Source organism: Neoarius graeffei, chromosome 15 (genome assembly GCF_027579695.1).
Source record: "Neoarius graeffei isolate fNeoGra1 chromosome 15, fNeoGra1.pri, whole genome shotgun sequence".
Classification (NCBI taxonomy): domain Eukaryota; kingdom Metazoa; phylum Chordata; class Actinopteri; order Siluriformes; family Ariidae; genus Neoarius; species Neoarius graeffei.
In genome coordinates, this window is record NC_083583.1 from 15,536,830 (window position 1) to 15,555,028 (window position 18,199).

The 18,199-nt window shown below is 40.6% G+C and overlaps 1 protein-coding gene across 9 annotated transcripts in view; it reads left to right on the plus strand.

Moving 5' to 3' along the window:
• The window catches only part of myo9aa (myosin IXAa), a 235,602-nt gene that overhangs the window by 109,053 nt on the left and 108,350 nt on the right, over nucleotides 1–18,199 (plus strand). For 6 of the 9 annotated variants that reach the window (XM_060940904.1, XM_060940907.1, XM_060940911.1 and 3 more), the window contains 3 exons: nucleotides 984–1,084; nucleotides 1,191–1,317; nucleotides 8,926–9,015. In XM_060940904.1, coding sequence (XP_060796887.1) covers nucleotides 984–1,084; nucleotides 1,191–1,317; nucleotides 8,926–9,015 — 318 coding nt within the window. The remainder of the gene's footprint in view (nucleotides 1–983; nucleotides 1,085–1,190; nucleotides 1,318–8,925; nucleotides 9,016–18,199) is intronic. The other 3 variants (XM_060940906.1, XM_060940912.1, XM_060940909.1) reach the window with 1 other exon arrangement.

Below are 18,199 nucleotides of genomic sequence, written 5' to 3' on the forward strand. Positions count from 1 at the left end.
TCCCGCGAATATGTGAATTCGCGAATACTGAACCGCGAATAGGCGGGGGTCTACTGTACAATAATAAAATGCTCATTCTATAGGTTATATTCTGAACATCAAGTTGATCAGGTTTAGATCCTGGAAGTTGGTGGCTTCATGAAAAATCTAGCTGTGGCAAAAGCAAAGATGATAAAGGAGTATTCAAGTTTCTAAACTTTTTTTTTTAAACTGTGTTTTAGATCAAGCTAACCATTAAAACTACATTAAAGTGACGTGCGTGATTGCTAGTCTTTTCATAATTATGAATAGTACAGTTTAACTGATGTGAAGACTGAGACAGCCTTAAAACGTACGCATGTACAGTATAGATTTTTTTTTTTTTTAAATCTTGCATATCTTAGGAGTTTGTTAGTAGCAGGTACATGAGACAGATTTCTAACTATCGGTGTTGTATGGAAACGAAATTAAGCTGGTTCATTAGTTATATTCTGATTTGTCTAATTTCAAACTGTAATAAAGCAGCAACGCTTTTTAAGCTCACTGCTAGCGATGCGGCTTGCGCCCACGTGTTCGGAGAGCTTGGATAAATGCAGAGACTCAACTTTGAGCTTAAGATTTGGGGTAAATTTGACAAGGGACGAAAATTTAAATAAATGATACAGAAGCGTGTTTCAGTCCCCTCAGGATTGTGTGGAATCCTCTCCTTGCCTCTCTTAATATTCTGGTAACCATAGTGGATGGAAACATTTTCACGTTTGTGGAGCTGACAGCAAATATAAATCTCTGAACATTTGTAAAAACATTTGGATGGAAACACTTTGCGTGTTGGTGTGAGAGGCCCTGCTGGACACGTGAATGCAGCGTACGTGTTGTGCATGCTTGAGTTGGAATGCGACAACGTGTAGCGAAATGGAGGTGCGCCGCGTAACTGCACCTTTGGGGAAACCTCGCACTGCGGTGAAGCGTTTAATGGCCGGTGACTCGTTGCTTCTTGAAACCAGCAGGACTGCTTCACAGTGGAAGGAGAGGATCTGAAGCACGACTTTGAGCGTCTGCAGCTGGCCATGGAGATGGTGGGGTTCCTGCCAGCCACACGAAAACAGTGAGTCGCTTACATCTCATACTCCTGCTCAAAATGATCAAAATGTATTCACATAGATTTTAACTAAACTGGTTGTCCTTTTCTTTTCTTCCCCCCCTCCTTGCAGAATCTTTTCTCTGCTGTCAGCCATCCTTCACTTGGGCAACATCCGATACAAGAAGAAGACGTACCGAGATGATTCCATTGATATCTGCAATCCTGATGTTCTCCCCATCGTTTCAGAGCTGCTGGAGGTATCAAGGATGTCTGCTTTGGCTCATGTATTGTATATGTCCTCTTTTGGTATTTCTATAGTCAGTTTAATTCCCATAGTGGCAGTTTTACAGTATCCACGTTATCTTATTCGCTGAAGAAAGGGTGAGACTTGGGAGTTCCTTGCAGTGTGCACGTTTACCAGAATCTGTTTCTGCACACAGAGGCACACGTTCGCATTCTCAATTCTGTGCTGGCTCTAAAGTTTTCATTAAAGCTGACGCATCCTGCTCGTTTCAGGATGAAGTCAAAGCCGACGGTCTTTCAGGCTTCCGAGAATTAATGGCTGTTGAGTCAGACTCTGTAACGATTCACAATAAGCCAAGTGCCCACTGCACAGCTTTCAGAATCGCTGAAGCGCTCACGCTACAAGGCTTTAATCACTTGTGATCAGTTGTATGGGGGAGGGAGGGAGGGAGGGAGGGAGGGAGGGGTGTGAATACTGCATGAGCGATCAGACAAAGCTCACAAACTTTTCACCTGGAGAGATCCTCTTATGCTGTGTTCACACTTATACCGGTACGAAAGTGGTATAACTGTATCGATACAAAGTATACCAGTACAGTTAGTGCATCTGTCCACACTAGCGAGAAATGTTTGCGGTTTTCTTTGACGGTAGTTGAAATGCGCGTGCGCGAAATGTTTCCGTGGTTACCGAGTAACTTCCTTCCGAGAATATATGGCATCTGTTATTTCGAGATCTCGAGAAAACAAAACAATTATTTCATGATCTCAGCTGGATCACTGTATCTCCGTCGGTAGAGACGAAGCCGGGCCAGTCTTCTGCGGAGGTGCCGCGGACTAATTTTGAAATTATCCCTTATTAAAAGACTTAATGCAATCTCTCCCTGCGTCAACCCCTGATCAAAATATTGCCTTATTAGGTGATCGATTATTCCAGACGTTCTAATGACCAAAGTTGCGTCTATACAGAATGAGAAACAGCCCCAAAGTCAGCATATCACAAGTCTCTTGGTGTACCTGAATGAACCATTTCTCAGCTGTTTACTCAAGATCGTGAAATAATTGTTTTGTTTTCTCGAGATCTCGAATTAGTTGTGTTGTTTTCTCGAGATCCTGAATTAATTATGTCGTTATCTCGGGATAACAAGGTGAAAAAAAAAAAAAAAAAGAGGATTATATGAAGGGCCTCTCTCGGCTTCCGTACGGATGAAACGACGCGTGTGTGCTTTTTGTTGTCGATGTACAGTCTGTATTTCTGGTGGTCATTTATTCAGTCGAATCGTATAAGACGCGCGAGGCAGTTGAGAAAGAAACAAACGAATCTTCGTTCTTCACTATTTTATTCAGCGAAGACATCGATTGAGGTGTGTGACTTTGCGCATGCACATTTATATTTATATCGGTACAGAGCCGCTTCATCTGTCTACACTACGCGAAGCGCTACAGTACCGATACTGTACTGGTACGAAACCCATACATTTGTGGGTTTCGTACCGATACAGTTATACCGCTACAGTACCGGTATAGTTGCTAGTGTGGACAGGTGTTGCAGTACGAAAGTAGTTTCGTATCGGTACAAAATCCCCAGTGTGGACAGGGTATTAGAAGTATGCCTGCTCTCCAAAATCCCCCTTTCTCATGAAAATAAACACCTAGGCATCATGTGGCATTGTGATTTTGTCACTATTTTGTACAGAACGAATTAAAAGATATAAGAGGAAAAACATGAAGGACGGGTTGGTTGGGTTGATGTTGGCAGTAAGGATTTTCTGTTCTGCAAAGAGAACTGGAGGTGAATGCTCCAATGAATCAGAGATGGGAGGAGTGGCTGAAAGGTCTGAAGGATGAGAACAGGAAGTAAATGAGTTCACAAGGAATCCCAAATGGAATAATATTTTCTTGACCAGAATGTGAATCTGATTCAACTCTGAGTTGAAGAACCTGGCCAGAGTCATTGTTTGGCAATATTGTGAATCATTTTTGTTTGTTTGTTTTTTTTGTTCCCCCCTCCCCAAAACATTCTGAAATCAGATTGTCTGTCTGGAAAAGTTTTTAAATCTTACCAAAAGTGTACATTTTGGCTTTTGAGCCCTGGCAGTCTGTGTCTTAAACGTAGACACTACGCGCACAGCCTTTGGAGGAAATGTTCTTTTTAAGGATCTCAAAATCAGGTCATTGACGTTTTGTTGAGGAGATATTGAATGTTAACCAAGTTCTTTGCTTTTCATTATACTGTATTAAATCCAAGCCCTGGTACTTTTACTGAAAACTATGGAAGCGTATTGCTGCCATTGTGAAAAGTTTACTGTCGCGTCTTCAAAATCACTGCACACATCAACAGCCCACTGTTTTGTTATACTACAACAGTTATTTTGGGAAAATGTGCTTTTGTGTAATTTTGGGAATTTTTATTGGGGGAGGGGGGATATTCAATAACTTTGACACTACAGTGTATAACTGGGGCGGCACGGTGGTGTAGTGGTTAGCACTGCCGCCTCACAGCAAGAAGGTCCGGGTTCAAGCCCTGTGGCCGGCGAGGGCCTTTCTGTGCGGAGTTTGCATGTTCTCCCCGTGTCCGCGTGGGTTTCCTCCAGGTGCTCCGGTTTCCCCCACAGTCCAAAGACATGCAGGTTAGGTTAACTAGTGACTCTAAATTGACCGTAGGTGTGAATGGTTGTCTGTGTCTATGGCTACGTTCACACTGCAGGCTGAAGTGACTCAAATCCAATCTTTTCGCCCATATGTGACCTGTATCCGATCTTTTATTGACAATATGAACGACACAGATCCGATTTTTTCAAATCCGACCCAGGCCGTTTGGATATGTGGTCCTAATTCCGATTCCTATCCGCTCTTTTCATATGCGACTTCAGTCTGAACCGCCAGGTCGCATTCATCCGACTTACACGTCATCAACAAGCCACAAACGTCACTATTCTGCGCTGAAGTAGGCGGCGGGTCTCTCAAAAAAGTTACAACAACATGGCGCATAATCACGGGCGCAGATAGAGGGTGGGACTCGTCCCACCCAGATTTAAATTCACCTCGTTCGGTCCCCCCCACTTATAGGGAGGAAAAAACGTCTATGCTGTCTTTCTTTGCATAAGGCAAACCTCACGGAAAAATCAAAAGACCTGTAGTCAGCTGGGATAGGCTCCAGCTTGCCTGCGACCCTGTAGAAGGATAAAGCAGCTAGAGATAATGAGATGAGATGAGTGTATAACTGATACAGGCCACTTCGTCCAACGACCATTTCATCCAATGCCATTTCGTCCGAAGCCTTTTTCATACGCACTATCAATTTATTTTATATTTCAGGTATTTGTTTGTTCGAAAAAAGGAAGAATTCTCAACGGAATTTGACCGAAGCAAAACACATTTTTGCAGCGTGTAGTTTAACCACTCGCCAAATGCAAGTTGTGAAACCTAATGGCAAGTAAAGATCGCCCCACACTCTCCTTTCTCGGCGAGTGTGTTCAAAACGACGGGTTCCTACCTAGTATTCATGTAAAATCCAAGAAATATCCGACAAAAATTCCTTCCTCGTACAGGACTCTGTCGCACTCTGGACTGCACCGCGCCTGCCTTATTAAGACTGGCTATATGATGAATTAAACTGCTTCACCAGACTCAAAGCTCAGAGAGCAGCCTGTCATGGTAAGGGTCGCTCGTTTGTTTTACAGTGTTTTCTGCTTCGGTCAAATTCTATTGAGAATTCTTCTTTAGGATTGGTTTAAAAATATACAGCAATTTGTCGCACACATTGTCACCTCACTATCATTAGGCGTGCATTTCCATTTATCATGGGGAGATGCGGTCATAAACCTGCTTAATGCACTCCCTTAAATGAAGAAAATATTTAAATGAAATATTTATTGAAGCATTTTGCTAATTCAGGCTGTTTGCTTTATTAAGACTGGCTGTATGATGAATTAAACAGCTCCACTGGACTCAAAGCTCGAAGAGCAGCCTGGAATGGTAGGGGTCTACTTGTTTACGCCCCTTGCACTGCTCTTTTGTGTCGACGTACTCGTACTACGGCACTTGTTTGCTTTACAAAAATTGTTTTTTTTCGATTTATTACGGGAAGACGCAATCATAAACCTGCTTAATGCACTTTTTTAAATGAAATTATGGTTTGTCTCGATCTTGTCGCACATATTGTTACCACATTATAAAATAATTGATGGTGCGTATGAAAGGTTTTGGACGAAATGTCTCAACTGTTGGACGAAGTGTCCTGATCCCTGTATAACAGTAAAGTTACGAACAGGACACTGTTGATTGCAGTGATTTTTGTTGACAAGACAGTGAATAAGGGTGAAGTTATTGAATATTTTTGTAGCATCTCTTTTCGATCTTGCACTTTTTAGACGGTCCCTGCGCACCGGTCTCTCGGCCAGCTGCACAGAGACCACTGTTCTTTGTCCAGCTTGGAGAACGACTCGTTTTGATTAAAATCATGTTGTAGCTCGTTGTCTTCAGCCGGAAAGGGGCGTCTATTGTGTTTTTATAACGACGTTTTGCTTAAGAGTTATTGATCTGGGAAGTTTGAACCTGTAAATATATTTCAAACTTGACCGCAGTTCTACCCAAGCATGAAACAGAACTTGATTAAATTGTGTAAATGAGCCGTATTACCCAGTTTATTCTCCACACACCTCATTCAAGCACGAGTTCAAATTTATCATGTCACATGAAACCAAGTCATCACATTTATAACAAATTTTCACATTACTCCCCCCCCCCCCCCCCCCGGTGTCGCAGCAATACACTTCCGTAGAAAACAGACAGGGCCGTTTCTTACAGTGATTTTAGGGCCTCTGGACCACTGGGGGGGGGGCATGGTTTCTGAAATGAGCAGGAAACAAACAGATTTGACTATCATTTGGTGAAAACCTATCAGGGAGAATAGAAACTGATTTTTATGTAGCTAAATGTGGTAACTAACTCTGGAAGAGATTGCTGCTTCTATGTAATCATGAAGTGTTCATATCTATCTGGGGCTAGACAACACACGTGCACACACATGGAAAAAAAAGAGAAAGATATAAAATACTGGGAAGAAATTAATGTCAATATATCAGATTTCTTGTGTCTGTGATTTGCCCCACGCATTTGTCATGTAATCTGTAAAGATGAGGCTGAAAAACATTTGGAGCGTTAAAAACTGACTTGTAGTTTTGTAATGGATGGAGATCACATTTTGGGAGCCTTTGAAGCAGAAATCCAGAACAGTATTGGGTTCAAATAATAACCTTGCTGACATGTGAAATCCCATTCTTTGGGCCTTTAGGGAGGTTATACTGCTTTTGCAAGTCAACAGAAGGGTACATGGGACCTGTGATGTGATAATTAACCAGGAATGCATAAAATGTGTGAACTAGCAGCCTGTGTATCTTGTATATCACTGTAGAGTATATTTCAGCATCGCTATTGGAAAGAAATTCTCATGTCTACTATCTCACGACATGTGTGAGGCTGCTGATTGAGTGTAAAGGTGTTCACAGGTTCAGGTTGACATCAGGTGACAGAAAATATAAGAAATAATTACGCACCGATTTTGTGTTTCAACAAGGCTGGGTGCCAGTTTAATATGACTTGGCGAGGAAATGAAGGATACAGGACTTGGTGTTTCCTGCCGGTTCTGCAGAAAGAAACGAGGCCAGAAATGCAAATTGCAAACCGACAGCCAGTGCAACACGAGCAGCATTTGACCTAAAATGATCTGCTGTTCTGGTTATTAAAATGCTTGGATTTTACTTTTGATAAGTTGTACATGCCTTTATTAAGCTGACCAGTAGATCAAAGCAGTACTCCGGCATTTTAAAGTGACCAGAATGATCGTTCAGCTGCACTGTGTTTCACTAGCAGGTCACTTACACGTTTACTTTTAACAAAAAGACAGTTATTGTCACGCAAAAAGGCGCAGTGGACGGTGGAATTATTGTCTGTCTTGTTAGGAAGCTAGGGTGCAAGTGTTAGGCTCTGTCCACACGGCAACGGATTCAGGTGAATCTGATAAAATTGTTTATCGTTTCGGCCTGGCATCCACACGGCACCAGTGTTTTGGGTGCCCCAAAACGAAATCTTTTGAGAACGGGTTCCAGAGTGGAAAAATCTGGCAACGGCGCCGTTGCGAAGTCGTCTGGATGAGGAGAACGGATTTGTTTACGATGACATCACAACCATGTGCTTCACGCCAGGTAGAAGTGTAACGAACTCGATGCGAGTTGTCAACAAATCCTATAACTTGATTCATGAAACGCGCTTACAAAATATTTTCACTGTGAATATTTATTGTGTAATGGTGCAAAGTGAGAGAGAGAGTAGCCCTTAGGGCAGAGTCAATCCCGCCAGCAAAAATGGGGAAAAAAAGGAGCGATCTCACCTCTTCAGATGTTGGTTTAAGTCCGACAATACATTCCTCAAAAAGGGCGTAGAAGAACAAAGTAATCCATCAACGTGTAGCATTCAATTTATTCCGGATCATTAAAGAATTCTGGAGGATATCAGAATGTTGGCGTACCGGCTTCCATCTACCCCCGTTCATTCCTCTTTCTGCATCTCCATTCAAAAAACGAGCACCTGATTTAAAGGGACTATATCCATAGGATAGGGAGTGAGAAAGTGTGTGCGTGTGACAGTGACAGGGATAGTCACTGTGCGCATGCACAGTTATGCGAATGCGTCTACTTCTATTGTTCTGGTGTCTCCGATGGGACCGTCTTACAGCGCACGTAGTGGTGTGGCATGTGTATTGCATCGTTTTCAGCAAGCGTTGCATTGCCATATGAACCTGATATTTTACTGATCTGTTGCCCATGTGGACGCGATATTTAAAAAAAAAAAAATCTCGTTGCTGTTGTCGTGTGGATGTAGCCTTAAACTCTGAGCCCTGCATCCAAATGAAAAATACATCATGGCTTGACTTTCATAGGGTTTTTTTTGGTGAATTTTTGAGTTCTAAACAAGCTCTCATGGTGAATTAACTGAAATATTTAACAATTATTCCACGAAATCATACATGAGCTGATAGCTGAGTATTGTTTTATTCTATCCACATTTGCTGGATTTTGAGATACGGAGCATTTTTATTTTTTTGCAAATTCAATATATAACTTGATACAAAATGTCTGACAATCATTTCTTCGTGGGCGAACTTCTTAACCTATTGACGGCTGCACGAATTGACTTTCGTGGGGTTTTTTTGTTGAAAGTGCTGTCTTGCTGTTGTGCCAAGGTATAGAATATCTTCAGACACTTATTTAATTCTTCCTCGGACATTTCAGTTCTGTAATTTTTAAACAACTTTGAGCTTTTGAACCAGTCTTTTTAAAAAAAAAAAATTAACAAATTTTAATGAAAAATAAAGATATGTTCTTACTTTCGTTTTATGTTTTGTTAGTTGGGTGGGTTTTTTTTTTGGGTGGGGGTGGGGAGGCGTTCGAGTAGTTTCATCCTCGGTTGGTTCAGCAGCATGTTCCACCATTTTGTTTTTCTCTACTCACGGTGTATGAGCTGATAGCCTTGTCGTAGAGTAGCCAATCAGAGCGCGTGATTTGCTCATATGCAGTGAATGTGGATAGAATATACAGGGATAATCTTCTTGCTCTGCATTCCAGGTGAAAGAGGAGATGTTATTCGAAGCCCTGACGACACGGAAGACAGTGACAGTGGGAGAAAAGCTCATCGTGCCCTATAAACTGGCCGAGGTGAGGACCAAATGAGTGCAGGTTGCTGCTTTATTTTTTTATTTTTCTTATTTTTCTTATTTTTTTATTTTATTTATTTATTTATTTATTTATTTAAATTTGCACTTCTCACTTCATCAGTTTACAGCGAAGATAGAAAATTCCACACTTGGTAGTTTTTCATTTCTTCCTTTTCCGTAGCACAGCTAAGCTCGGATTTAGTTTATCCGCATCAGAATCAGATCTTGCAGTGCGCGCCAAATACGGATCTCATTCCTTATTTAGGAATTCTCCTTTCTCTTCGTTTCACAATGAAACTGTTGCAACCAGCTGTGACATGACTTTTTTTTTTTTTTTTTTAACCTCTGCTGAAATGGGTTTAAAGCATAACAGCTGCACAGTTATTTAAACTATTATTTTAAGAGAACAGCAATTAATCTTGATTTCTGACAGCCTGTTTATCAGCTACATGCCCTGCTGGGTTAAAACTCTAGACTGACGGTACGAATTTAAAGAGAAGTGCGTAATTATGAAGATGTCTGAGTAATGTGCATCAATAACCTCCTTGAGGTGCTTGAGTGACATGACTCGAAGGCTTCAAATGTATACAGGGATCAAGAAATGCTTATACAAGGATAACTTTCCATACAAATGAATAATGAGCGAAGAATGGATATTGTACGAGTTGCGTAAAAGGTCTGACTTCCTACTGTTGAGACGGGTCAAGTGTTCAGGGGACGCAAGTCTGTTGTTTTGCTGTAAGTTGCAGTGATCAACGACATGTAAATTAACTGGTGGAGTTGTAGACCTTCTTTACAGAAGGGGTTCCACCCCTTCTGTATGTAATCCTATGCTATGTGCTGCCCTTTATTTTATTTATTTATTTACACACACCCCCGGTGAGGTTTTTGGAATAATTGTCTTGGGTAAAGGATGCAGAGTCTCCATTCATTCGCAAGAAGCAACCACATACCATGCATCAAGTTATATTAGTATAAATACAGAGGTGATTATAGAAAATCGTGCACGCTGATTGGTCGAGAAATTCAGGCTGTTTCTCGGTAATCATCTCAACGACTTGGCAAAATGGCGGCCAATCACTTTGTCACTAAGAATTACAAATTATGAAAGAAAATGCTCTTTCTAAAAGCACTAAAGAGGCTACAAAGCTTGGTCTAAAACTATTCAAAGGTGCGGTGGAATTGTGGTTGTGGGTATTTTTTATTTTTTTTTGTTATATTAAATCACTTGTGTATTTATACTAAAACAATTATCTGGCTCTGTGAATAATAACCTCGACCTTCACCGATGTTCACTTTACCTTCGGCAAATAATTGTTAAATATACAGTATTTACACAGTATTGTTAAATATACAGTACAGGGGTGGGGCTCGTGAGGAAAGACCATTTATAGCTGCTTTTAACACAAGGGTCAATCCATGTGAAATCACCAGAGGCCTCGCCACTGACCATCTCAGATTTGCTTCATACTTTCTGGAAATATTGTCAGTGTGCCCAATAAATAGTGTACAAAATTTTAGGCTTGTACCTTCATTAATTTCTGAGATATAGGGACTTTTAAAAAGGGGCGTGGTCCCGATTTCACCGTTAAAACGCGTGCTACAGAAAACGGACCTAAATTCCACAAGTCATTACTTTTAAACTATTCATGCAAGATGCATGAAATTTTCAAGGATTGCTCTTCAATGCCAGATGCCTTTAAATACTAAAATAGAAAGTTCATAGTTCAATATTTGCCAAGTTATGGCTTGCTGAAAATCATTTTAAAAAAATGTGCTTTGGAGCAACTTGGATGCCCCATATCTCCACATTAAAGCACACCAGATCTTTCAGATTTTCTTATTTATTACTCATGTTATAGTACTCTTTAGGCAACTAGGTATGTGTTCAAAAGAAATCAAACTTTGATTTATTAGGCTTCAAAAAAAAAAATTTTGTGCCTATAATTCAAATGCATGTTACAAATGTATGACGAGGTCTACCATAAAAACAATTATACCACTGGAAAGAGCTTGTTTTGATTAGCAACTGCACAAAATATGAAGTTGGTGCCCTAAACCAAACTATAAATATTAAGGTATCAAGTACGGCACGTTTTACGATAGATGGAAATGCTGTTTTAAGGCATATAATCTACTAGCAGACAAACTAGCAAAACAACATTTCATTGCCAAACACCAGAGTGGATATTTGAAGAATTTGAAGGAAAAATCGGTCAGCGGATGAATGTATTATGCTTTTGGATTTTGCCAAAAACTATTCATTCTGTGTACAGGATTCTGCCCAGGGATACCACTGGGACAACAGCCAATGCACTCTTCATCCATTTGCATTGTACATTAGAGCAAAGAATGAAGATGGTACAAAAGTAACGAAATGCATCTCTATCTTCATAAGTGACCTGCCTTAAGTATGATGGTGGCTGTGCATGCATTCTTAAAAAAAGTTTTACCATATGTATGCCATTTACATCCCCAGCTGGAAAAGGTAATTTACTTCAGTGACGGATCAGCAGCCTAATACAAAAACTATAAAAATTTCACAAATCTAATAAAGCATGCAGACAATTTTGGACTTTTGGCAGAATGGCATTTCTTTGTCACTTCTCATGGTAAATCACCCTGTGATGGTATTGGAGGCACTGTAAAGCGGTCAGCAGTTCGAGCTAGCTTACAGGCAGTCACGAGTGATCACATACTAACCCCATCTGATCTGTTTTTGTGGGCAGAAAAACATATCAAGAACATCCATTTCATCTGGGTTGGTACAGGGGAAGTTATGGAGAGTGGAAAAGCATTGGAGACAAGATTTTCAAGGTCAGCGACTATTCCTGGAACAAGAGAAACACTCTTTCATTCCAATCATGTCCAACCAGCTGCAGGTCAGCAGGGTGTCAGGTGGTCCTAGCTTCATTGTGGATATGAGTGGGAATCGGCAACAAGTAATGCATAAAACCCCTGTTAAATCAGCAGTGTCTCTGGCAGATACAATTCCTGGTAAATATGTTGCATGTTTGTATGACAGACAGTGGTGGATAGGCAACATTCCTGCATTATCAGAGGAGGAACAAGATGTATAAGTAAAGCCTCGGTCACAACCGGCCGTACGTGCTCCTACGACCGGTCTATGTGCAAGAAACGCATGGAGGGCGCGCGTGTGACGTGCTGATTTTCGAGCCGTAGACTGGCCGCAGACCGGCCGCAGAGGTTCTTTGTCATGTCAAACAAACTCTATGGGCGCTTACGGTTTTTTCAGGTTGCAAGACAAGGCCAACGTGCGTCTTTCTCCATGAAAAAAAAAAAAAAAAGCAGTGATTTGGGAAACGCCAAAAATCGCACGGCCAAAAAATCGTACGTCCGGTTGTGACCTAGGCTTAACATTTATGCATCCTCATGGTCCCTCTCAGACTTGCAGCTGGCCCAGGAGAGAGGATAACTGTTGGGTCCCTCTGGTGCATGTCATGAAAATCATTGATGCCCCACTTGCATCAACTGGCAGGCGGTATAAACTTCCATCTGATGTGGAAAAGCAAATCAATACATTGTTTAAGCTCTTCAAATCAGGGCTTTGAACCAGAATTTTTTTCCTATTGGTTCGTTCCGAACAGAAACGGAATTTTAACGTTTCCGGTTTTGGGTTCCACCATTAAATAGACGTTCCCGAACCGGTTAGAACAAAAAAAATTTCGTTCCCGGAACGGTTAATTACGTTCCCTGTCAGCTGTTTAACAAATGGCTATAAAATTATGTCTCTGTCTCATCCAGCTTAAGCCAAATGTAGGCTAATTCTATTACAACCTTCATTAAATAAGACAAGAAATAATTCAAAACAGTTATTATTTCAAATGTTGGCGATTTGGATTCTCAGTATGTCTTCCCATCTACACAAACAGAAAAAGTGCCAAAAATGAAAGATAATTCGTTGAGTGTGTTACCAAAGGCTAGTCAGGCCCTATGCATTGATAGGCTAACAGAGGTTAACGTCATTTAATGTTCGCGAGCCTCTCATTAACGTGGACAAATATATTGATATCGTGTTTGAAATTGACGTTTTTGAATAATGATAGACTGCAATATTTACCTCTTATTTAAGATGTGGAGATGTGATAGTAGTCCACCCTCCCGCTCTCTCCATTCAGTCAGCGAACGTCACACAGGAAGTGAACCCCAGCGGGTCATAGAAACTTGCGCAGGAGAACAATGACTTTTTTATTTGTAGGCTACGGAAACTTTGAGGAACGAAATAAAAACCGGTATTAACCGGTTACCATTATTTTTAATAAGCGTTTCTGTTCCGGAACATAAAAAATAATAAAGTTTCTGGTTTCATTTCTGTTCCATGTGAAATAGAAAAAGTTCCCGGTTTTCGTTTTCGTTCCTTGAACCGGTTCAAAGCCCTGCTTCAAATAAAGTATTTTTAAGGTTATTTTTCCTACACTGTAGGTTTGTAATTGTATTGTAACATGCCTTAAAACAGCATTTCCGTCTATCGTAAAACATGCCATACTTGATACCTTAATATTTATAGTTTGGTTTAGGGTACCAGCTTCATAGTCTGGCTAACGCGACTTCAAAGCTCTGCGAGCATTTGGTCTGGCAAAGATGTTAAGCCCAACCGTTTCCCAAAGGTGTGGTTGACCCGCCTCCCTGAAATGCCTCAGTTTGCTACTGGTCGAAGCCAGAAAAGGCTGTAACGAAGCTTAAACCAATCACATCACTCTTTCCTCTGACGTGTGTGACGCGACGGAAACTACTTGAGTAACAGGAAGAAGATAAATACCTCCAGGGCTGCTCTTTGCTCCGTTTTCAATGAGAACTTCCCGTTGAATGCTTTCAATACAGCATCTACCGCTGTGTCAAAGGCTTGCCGTTGCTCCATGTTAGTAATGTTTCTAGTGAATGAAGCGCTTCCGGCATAGATTCTGTAAACAATCTATGGCTTCCGGTCGCAGTTCTACTACGTCACTGCCTTGAACACGCCTCTACCCAGGGCCGTTGGAGATGCTCAAAGTTGATTGGCTCCCGATTTTTCGGGAGCTTGGAAGAGCTGGAGATAGCTTGCCTTGCCAGACTAAGCTCGCAACAGGCCCTCGTGTTGCGTCACACTTAGGATGGGCGGGCCCAGGCTACCAACTTCATATTTTGTGCATTTGCTAACCAAAACAAGCTCTTTCCAGTGGTATAATTGTTTTTATGGTAGACCTTGTCATACATTTGTAACATGCATTTGAATTATAGGCGCACTTTTTTTTTTTTTTTTTTTTTTTTTTTTGAAGCCTAATAAATCAAAGTTTGATTTCTTTTGAACACATACCTAGTTGCCTAAAGAGTACTATAACATGAGTAATAAATGAGAAAATTTGAAAGATCTGGTGTGCTTTAATGTTGAGATATGGGGCATTAAAGTTGCTCCAAAGCACATTTTTTTTAATGATTTTCAGCAAGCCATAACCTGGCAAATATTGAACTGTGAACTTTCTATTTTAGCATTTAAAAGCGTCTTGCATTGAAGAACAATCCTTGAAAATTTCATGTATCTTGCGTGAATAGTTTAAAAGTAATGACTTATGGAAGTTAGGTCCGTTTTCTGTAGCACGCGTTTTAACAGTGAAATTGGGGCCACGTCCCTTTTTTTTTTTTTTTTTTTTGAAGCCCCTATATCTCAGAAACTAATGAAGGTACAAGCCTAAAATTTTGCACACTATTTATTGGGCACACAGACAATATTTCCAGAAAGTATGAAGCAAATCTGAGATGGTCAGTGGCGAATGTTTTTCTAAATCTGGTGATCTGGGGCAGAATTACCCACAAGTGATGACGGGAACTATCTTGTTTCACAGACATTCCATGACGTTAAAAGTAGCCAAGTTATTTGCTGAAGGTGATGTGAATATCGGTGAATAATAATCGAGACAAATTCAAGGTTATTATTCACTGAGCCTGAGGCAGATCACTGTTTTTAGTGTAAATATACAGATGATTATTTCAAAGAAGAAAAATTGTATTTAAAAAAAAAAAAAATTCATTTCAAACTTCAAAAGCAGCATGCAAATGTAATAAAGGCGTGGCACAGACTTGTCACTTATCTACACTGAGTCACATAAAATAAATCACAATTCCACCTTACCTTTGAATAGTTTTAAACTAAACTTCGAAACATTTTTTAGGAACAGCGTTTTCTTTCATAATTTATAATTCTTCTTCACTTACGGTGACGAAGCGATTGGCCAGCGTTTTGCAGAGTCGCTCGAGGTGATTATTGAGAAGTAGTCAGAGTTTCTCAACCAATCAGCACGCGTGATTTTCGATACAAAAGATTGATAAAAGCATAATGTGTCCATCTTCGACAAATTAAAAAAACAAACATCTTTGGGAACTTGCTGTGGTATATAAGGAATAAAACACTTCAGGATGGGCTGTGAGCATCATGTTGCTTTACACCACCCCAGCATCGATTATTTTCCTACAGCGGTATACGGCCAAGTGCTTTTATTCCGTATGATGCACTGCAGCAGAATGCTTTCGATAACCACAAAGTTGTGTTTGGCTTTAACTGCGGAACCGAGATTCGATTAGAACAGATTCGGATGGTTTTTATGAACTTTCATGGTCAAAAACAAACATGCACAGCTCCTAGTGACATTTTAGCTAATGTTGAGACGCGCACCCATACGCACACGGCTGACTTCCTGCCTGATTCAGAACTTTCCATCAGGAACCTGATGCCAGGTCTATTAAGCACACTTTAATCGACACAGGCTTCTTTTAGCTCAAATCCTGAACCAGCTCTTCTAATAAGTGCTTTCTCTTAATAGCAGTGTATCGTGGAGCTTGGGGATTGTGTTGTATAATAAGCAATAATAACTCAAATATCCCTGACGTAATAAGAATTGTTTGTGCAGAATAATAAATTGTGCATGTACCAAGTAATTGTATAAATAATGTAGCATGCAAACAATACTTAAATGAGGTTTTAAATGTTTCTTGCCACATTTATGAATAATTGATCTGATGTGATTGTGTTTGTAATGGAAATGTAAACCTTTTCAGTCTGAGTTCTGAGGTGAATCAGATGTGTCTGTGTACACACTGTTCATTTTGTACTTGAATCAAATGGCTTAAACAGTAATGGGTATTATTTTTTTCGCGGTCCGGTTTCCATCAAATCGTGCGCTCTGATTGGCTCGCAAGCGGTCCGGAGTCCTACGATACAGATCCCGGTTACGGACCTTTGGTGACTCGCTCGTTCACAATAAACAACGTAGTAGCAATTTTTTTTTTGTCAAAGTTTATTTTCGCATTTCTCAGTATAATGGCATTAATTTTACAGCATGGATAGCGATAATGACAGTGTTCACAGCGAACGTGAGTTTTACAACCCTGATGAAGACGAAATAAAAGAGAACATTTCAGGAGAAAGCCGAAAACCTGTAACTGTGGCTAACGCCGAGCAAAAACATGGCTGAATCGTGAATAACTCAAAGTTGTATAAATAAAGGACTATATAGATGGCAAAATGTTTTGTTTTTTGGGTTTTTTTTCTTTCCCCTGCTATGGAAGTGCACTTGTATACCGAGGAGGAATCCATTTGCATTACAGTTGTGAATGAGGATTCAAAATGCTGGCTCGCCTTGGTTTTGTTTTCCCTTTCAGGCGCTCTCATTTTCTGTTAGAATTTGGTAAAGAAAAAAATAACTATATTATTTACCAGCTTAAGGTCGGTCCGTATGGTGAAATACCGTGACCTCGGCCCAGAGGCCTCGGTCAGTATTTTCAAGACCTCGGTCATGGTATTTCACAATTTAGACCTCCCAGCTGGTAAATAACATGCATGGTTAATTTGGTTAGTGGACATGTGTATGGGTTTTTATTTATTTATTTTAAATGGCTGGATGTCAAGTTAATTTCATTTAAATGGTAAAATTAATTTAAAAAAAGCAAAATAAACACACACGTGCAAGGGGATGATCAAACTTCCAGTCAGCAAGTATGTAAATATAGTTGAGCCAAAAATTCAAATTGAAATATTTTCCAAAAATGACCAGACCATTTATTTTAATTTCATTAATAGGATGTAACTTGCACCAGTTCAACTATGTTTTAAATATTACACAAGGATATTTGTGATATTTAAATCACAATGATATTTAAAAATTATATTTAAAACATAGTTTGTGTGATATTTAAAACATATACAGTTGAACTGGTGTAAGTTGCATCCATCTCATCACATTACCTGTAGCCACTTTATCCTGTTCTACAGGGTTGCAGGCAAGCTGGAGCCTATCCCAGCTGACTACGGGCGAAAGGCGGGGTACACCCTGGACAAGTCGCCAGGTCATCACAGGGCTGACACATAGACACAGACAACCATTCACACTCACATTCACACCTACGGTCAATTTAGAGTCACCAGTTAACCTAACCTGCATGTCTTTGGACTGTGGGGGAAACCGGAGCACCCGGAGAAAACCCACACGGACACGGGGAGAACATGCAAACTCCGCACAGAAAGGCCCTCGCCGGCCACGGGGCTCGAACCCGGACCTTCTTGCTGTGAGGCGACAGCGCTAACCACTACACCACCGTGCCGCCCAAGTTGTATCCAATTAATGAAATTAAAATAAACGGAAGTATATTTAGGAAATAGTTTTATTGAAATTGAAGAACACACCTGGTCTTTCTTCCAGTTGTTGTGCAGACTTCACAAAGATGAGATGTTCATTTCTTACAAAATCGCATTCTTTGTTGCTGTTCGTTCCGTCATTACATTGCATGGCATTTAGCAGACGCTTTTATCCAGAGCGGCGTACAATGAGTGGAAAAAGTCAAGTACATGAAGTGCTGAACGTCTAGACAAGAAAGTCCTTGTGCCAACTGACCAAGTGACAGCAATACATAGTGCTGTTGAAATACCAGTACTCAAACAGCCAAAGAAACAAACCAACCATATAAAGTATAACTAAATAAAGAACTCAAACGGCTAACCCCAGGCTCAATCGTACACAGCATGGGTTGGTCAAGACTGAAATGCAGTTACGCAGTGGGCAGGGAAGAAGGGGAGAGGTGAGTCTTCAGTCTGCGTTTGAAGGTGGTCAGGGAGTCAGCAGTTCTGACCTCAACGGGAAGGTCATTCCACCGATGGGGAACCAGGACGGAGTAGTCTTGAGTGGGCTGGGCAGGAG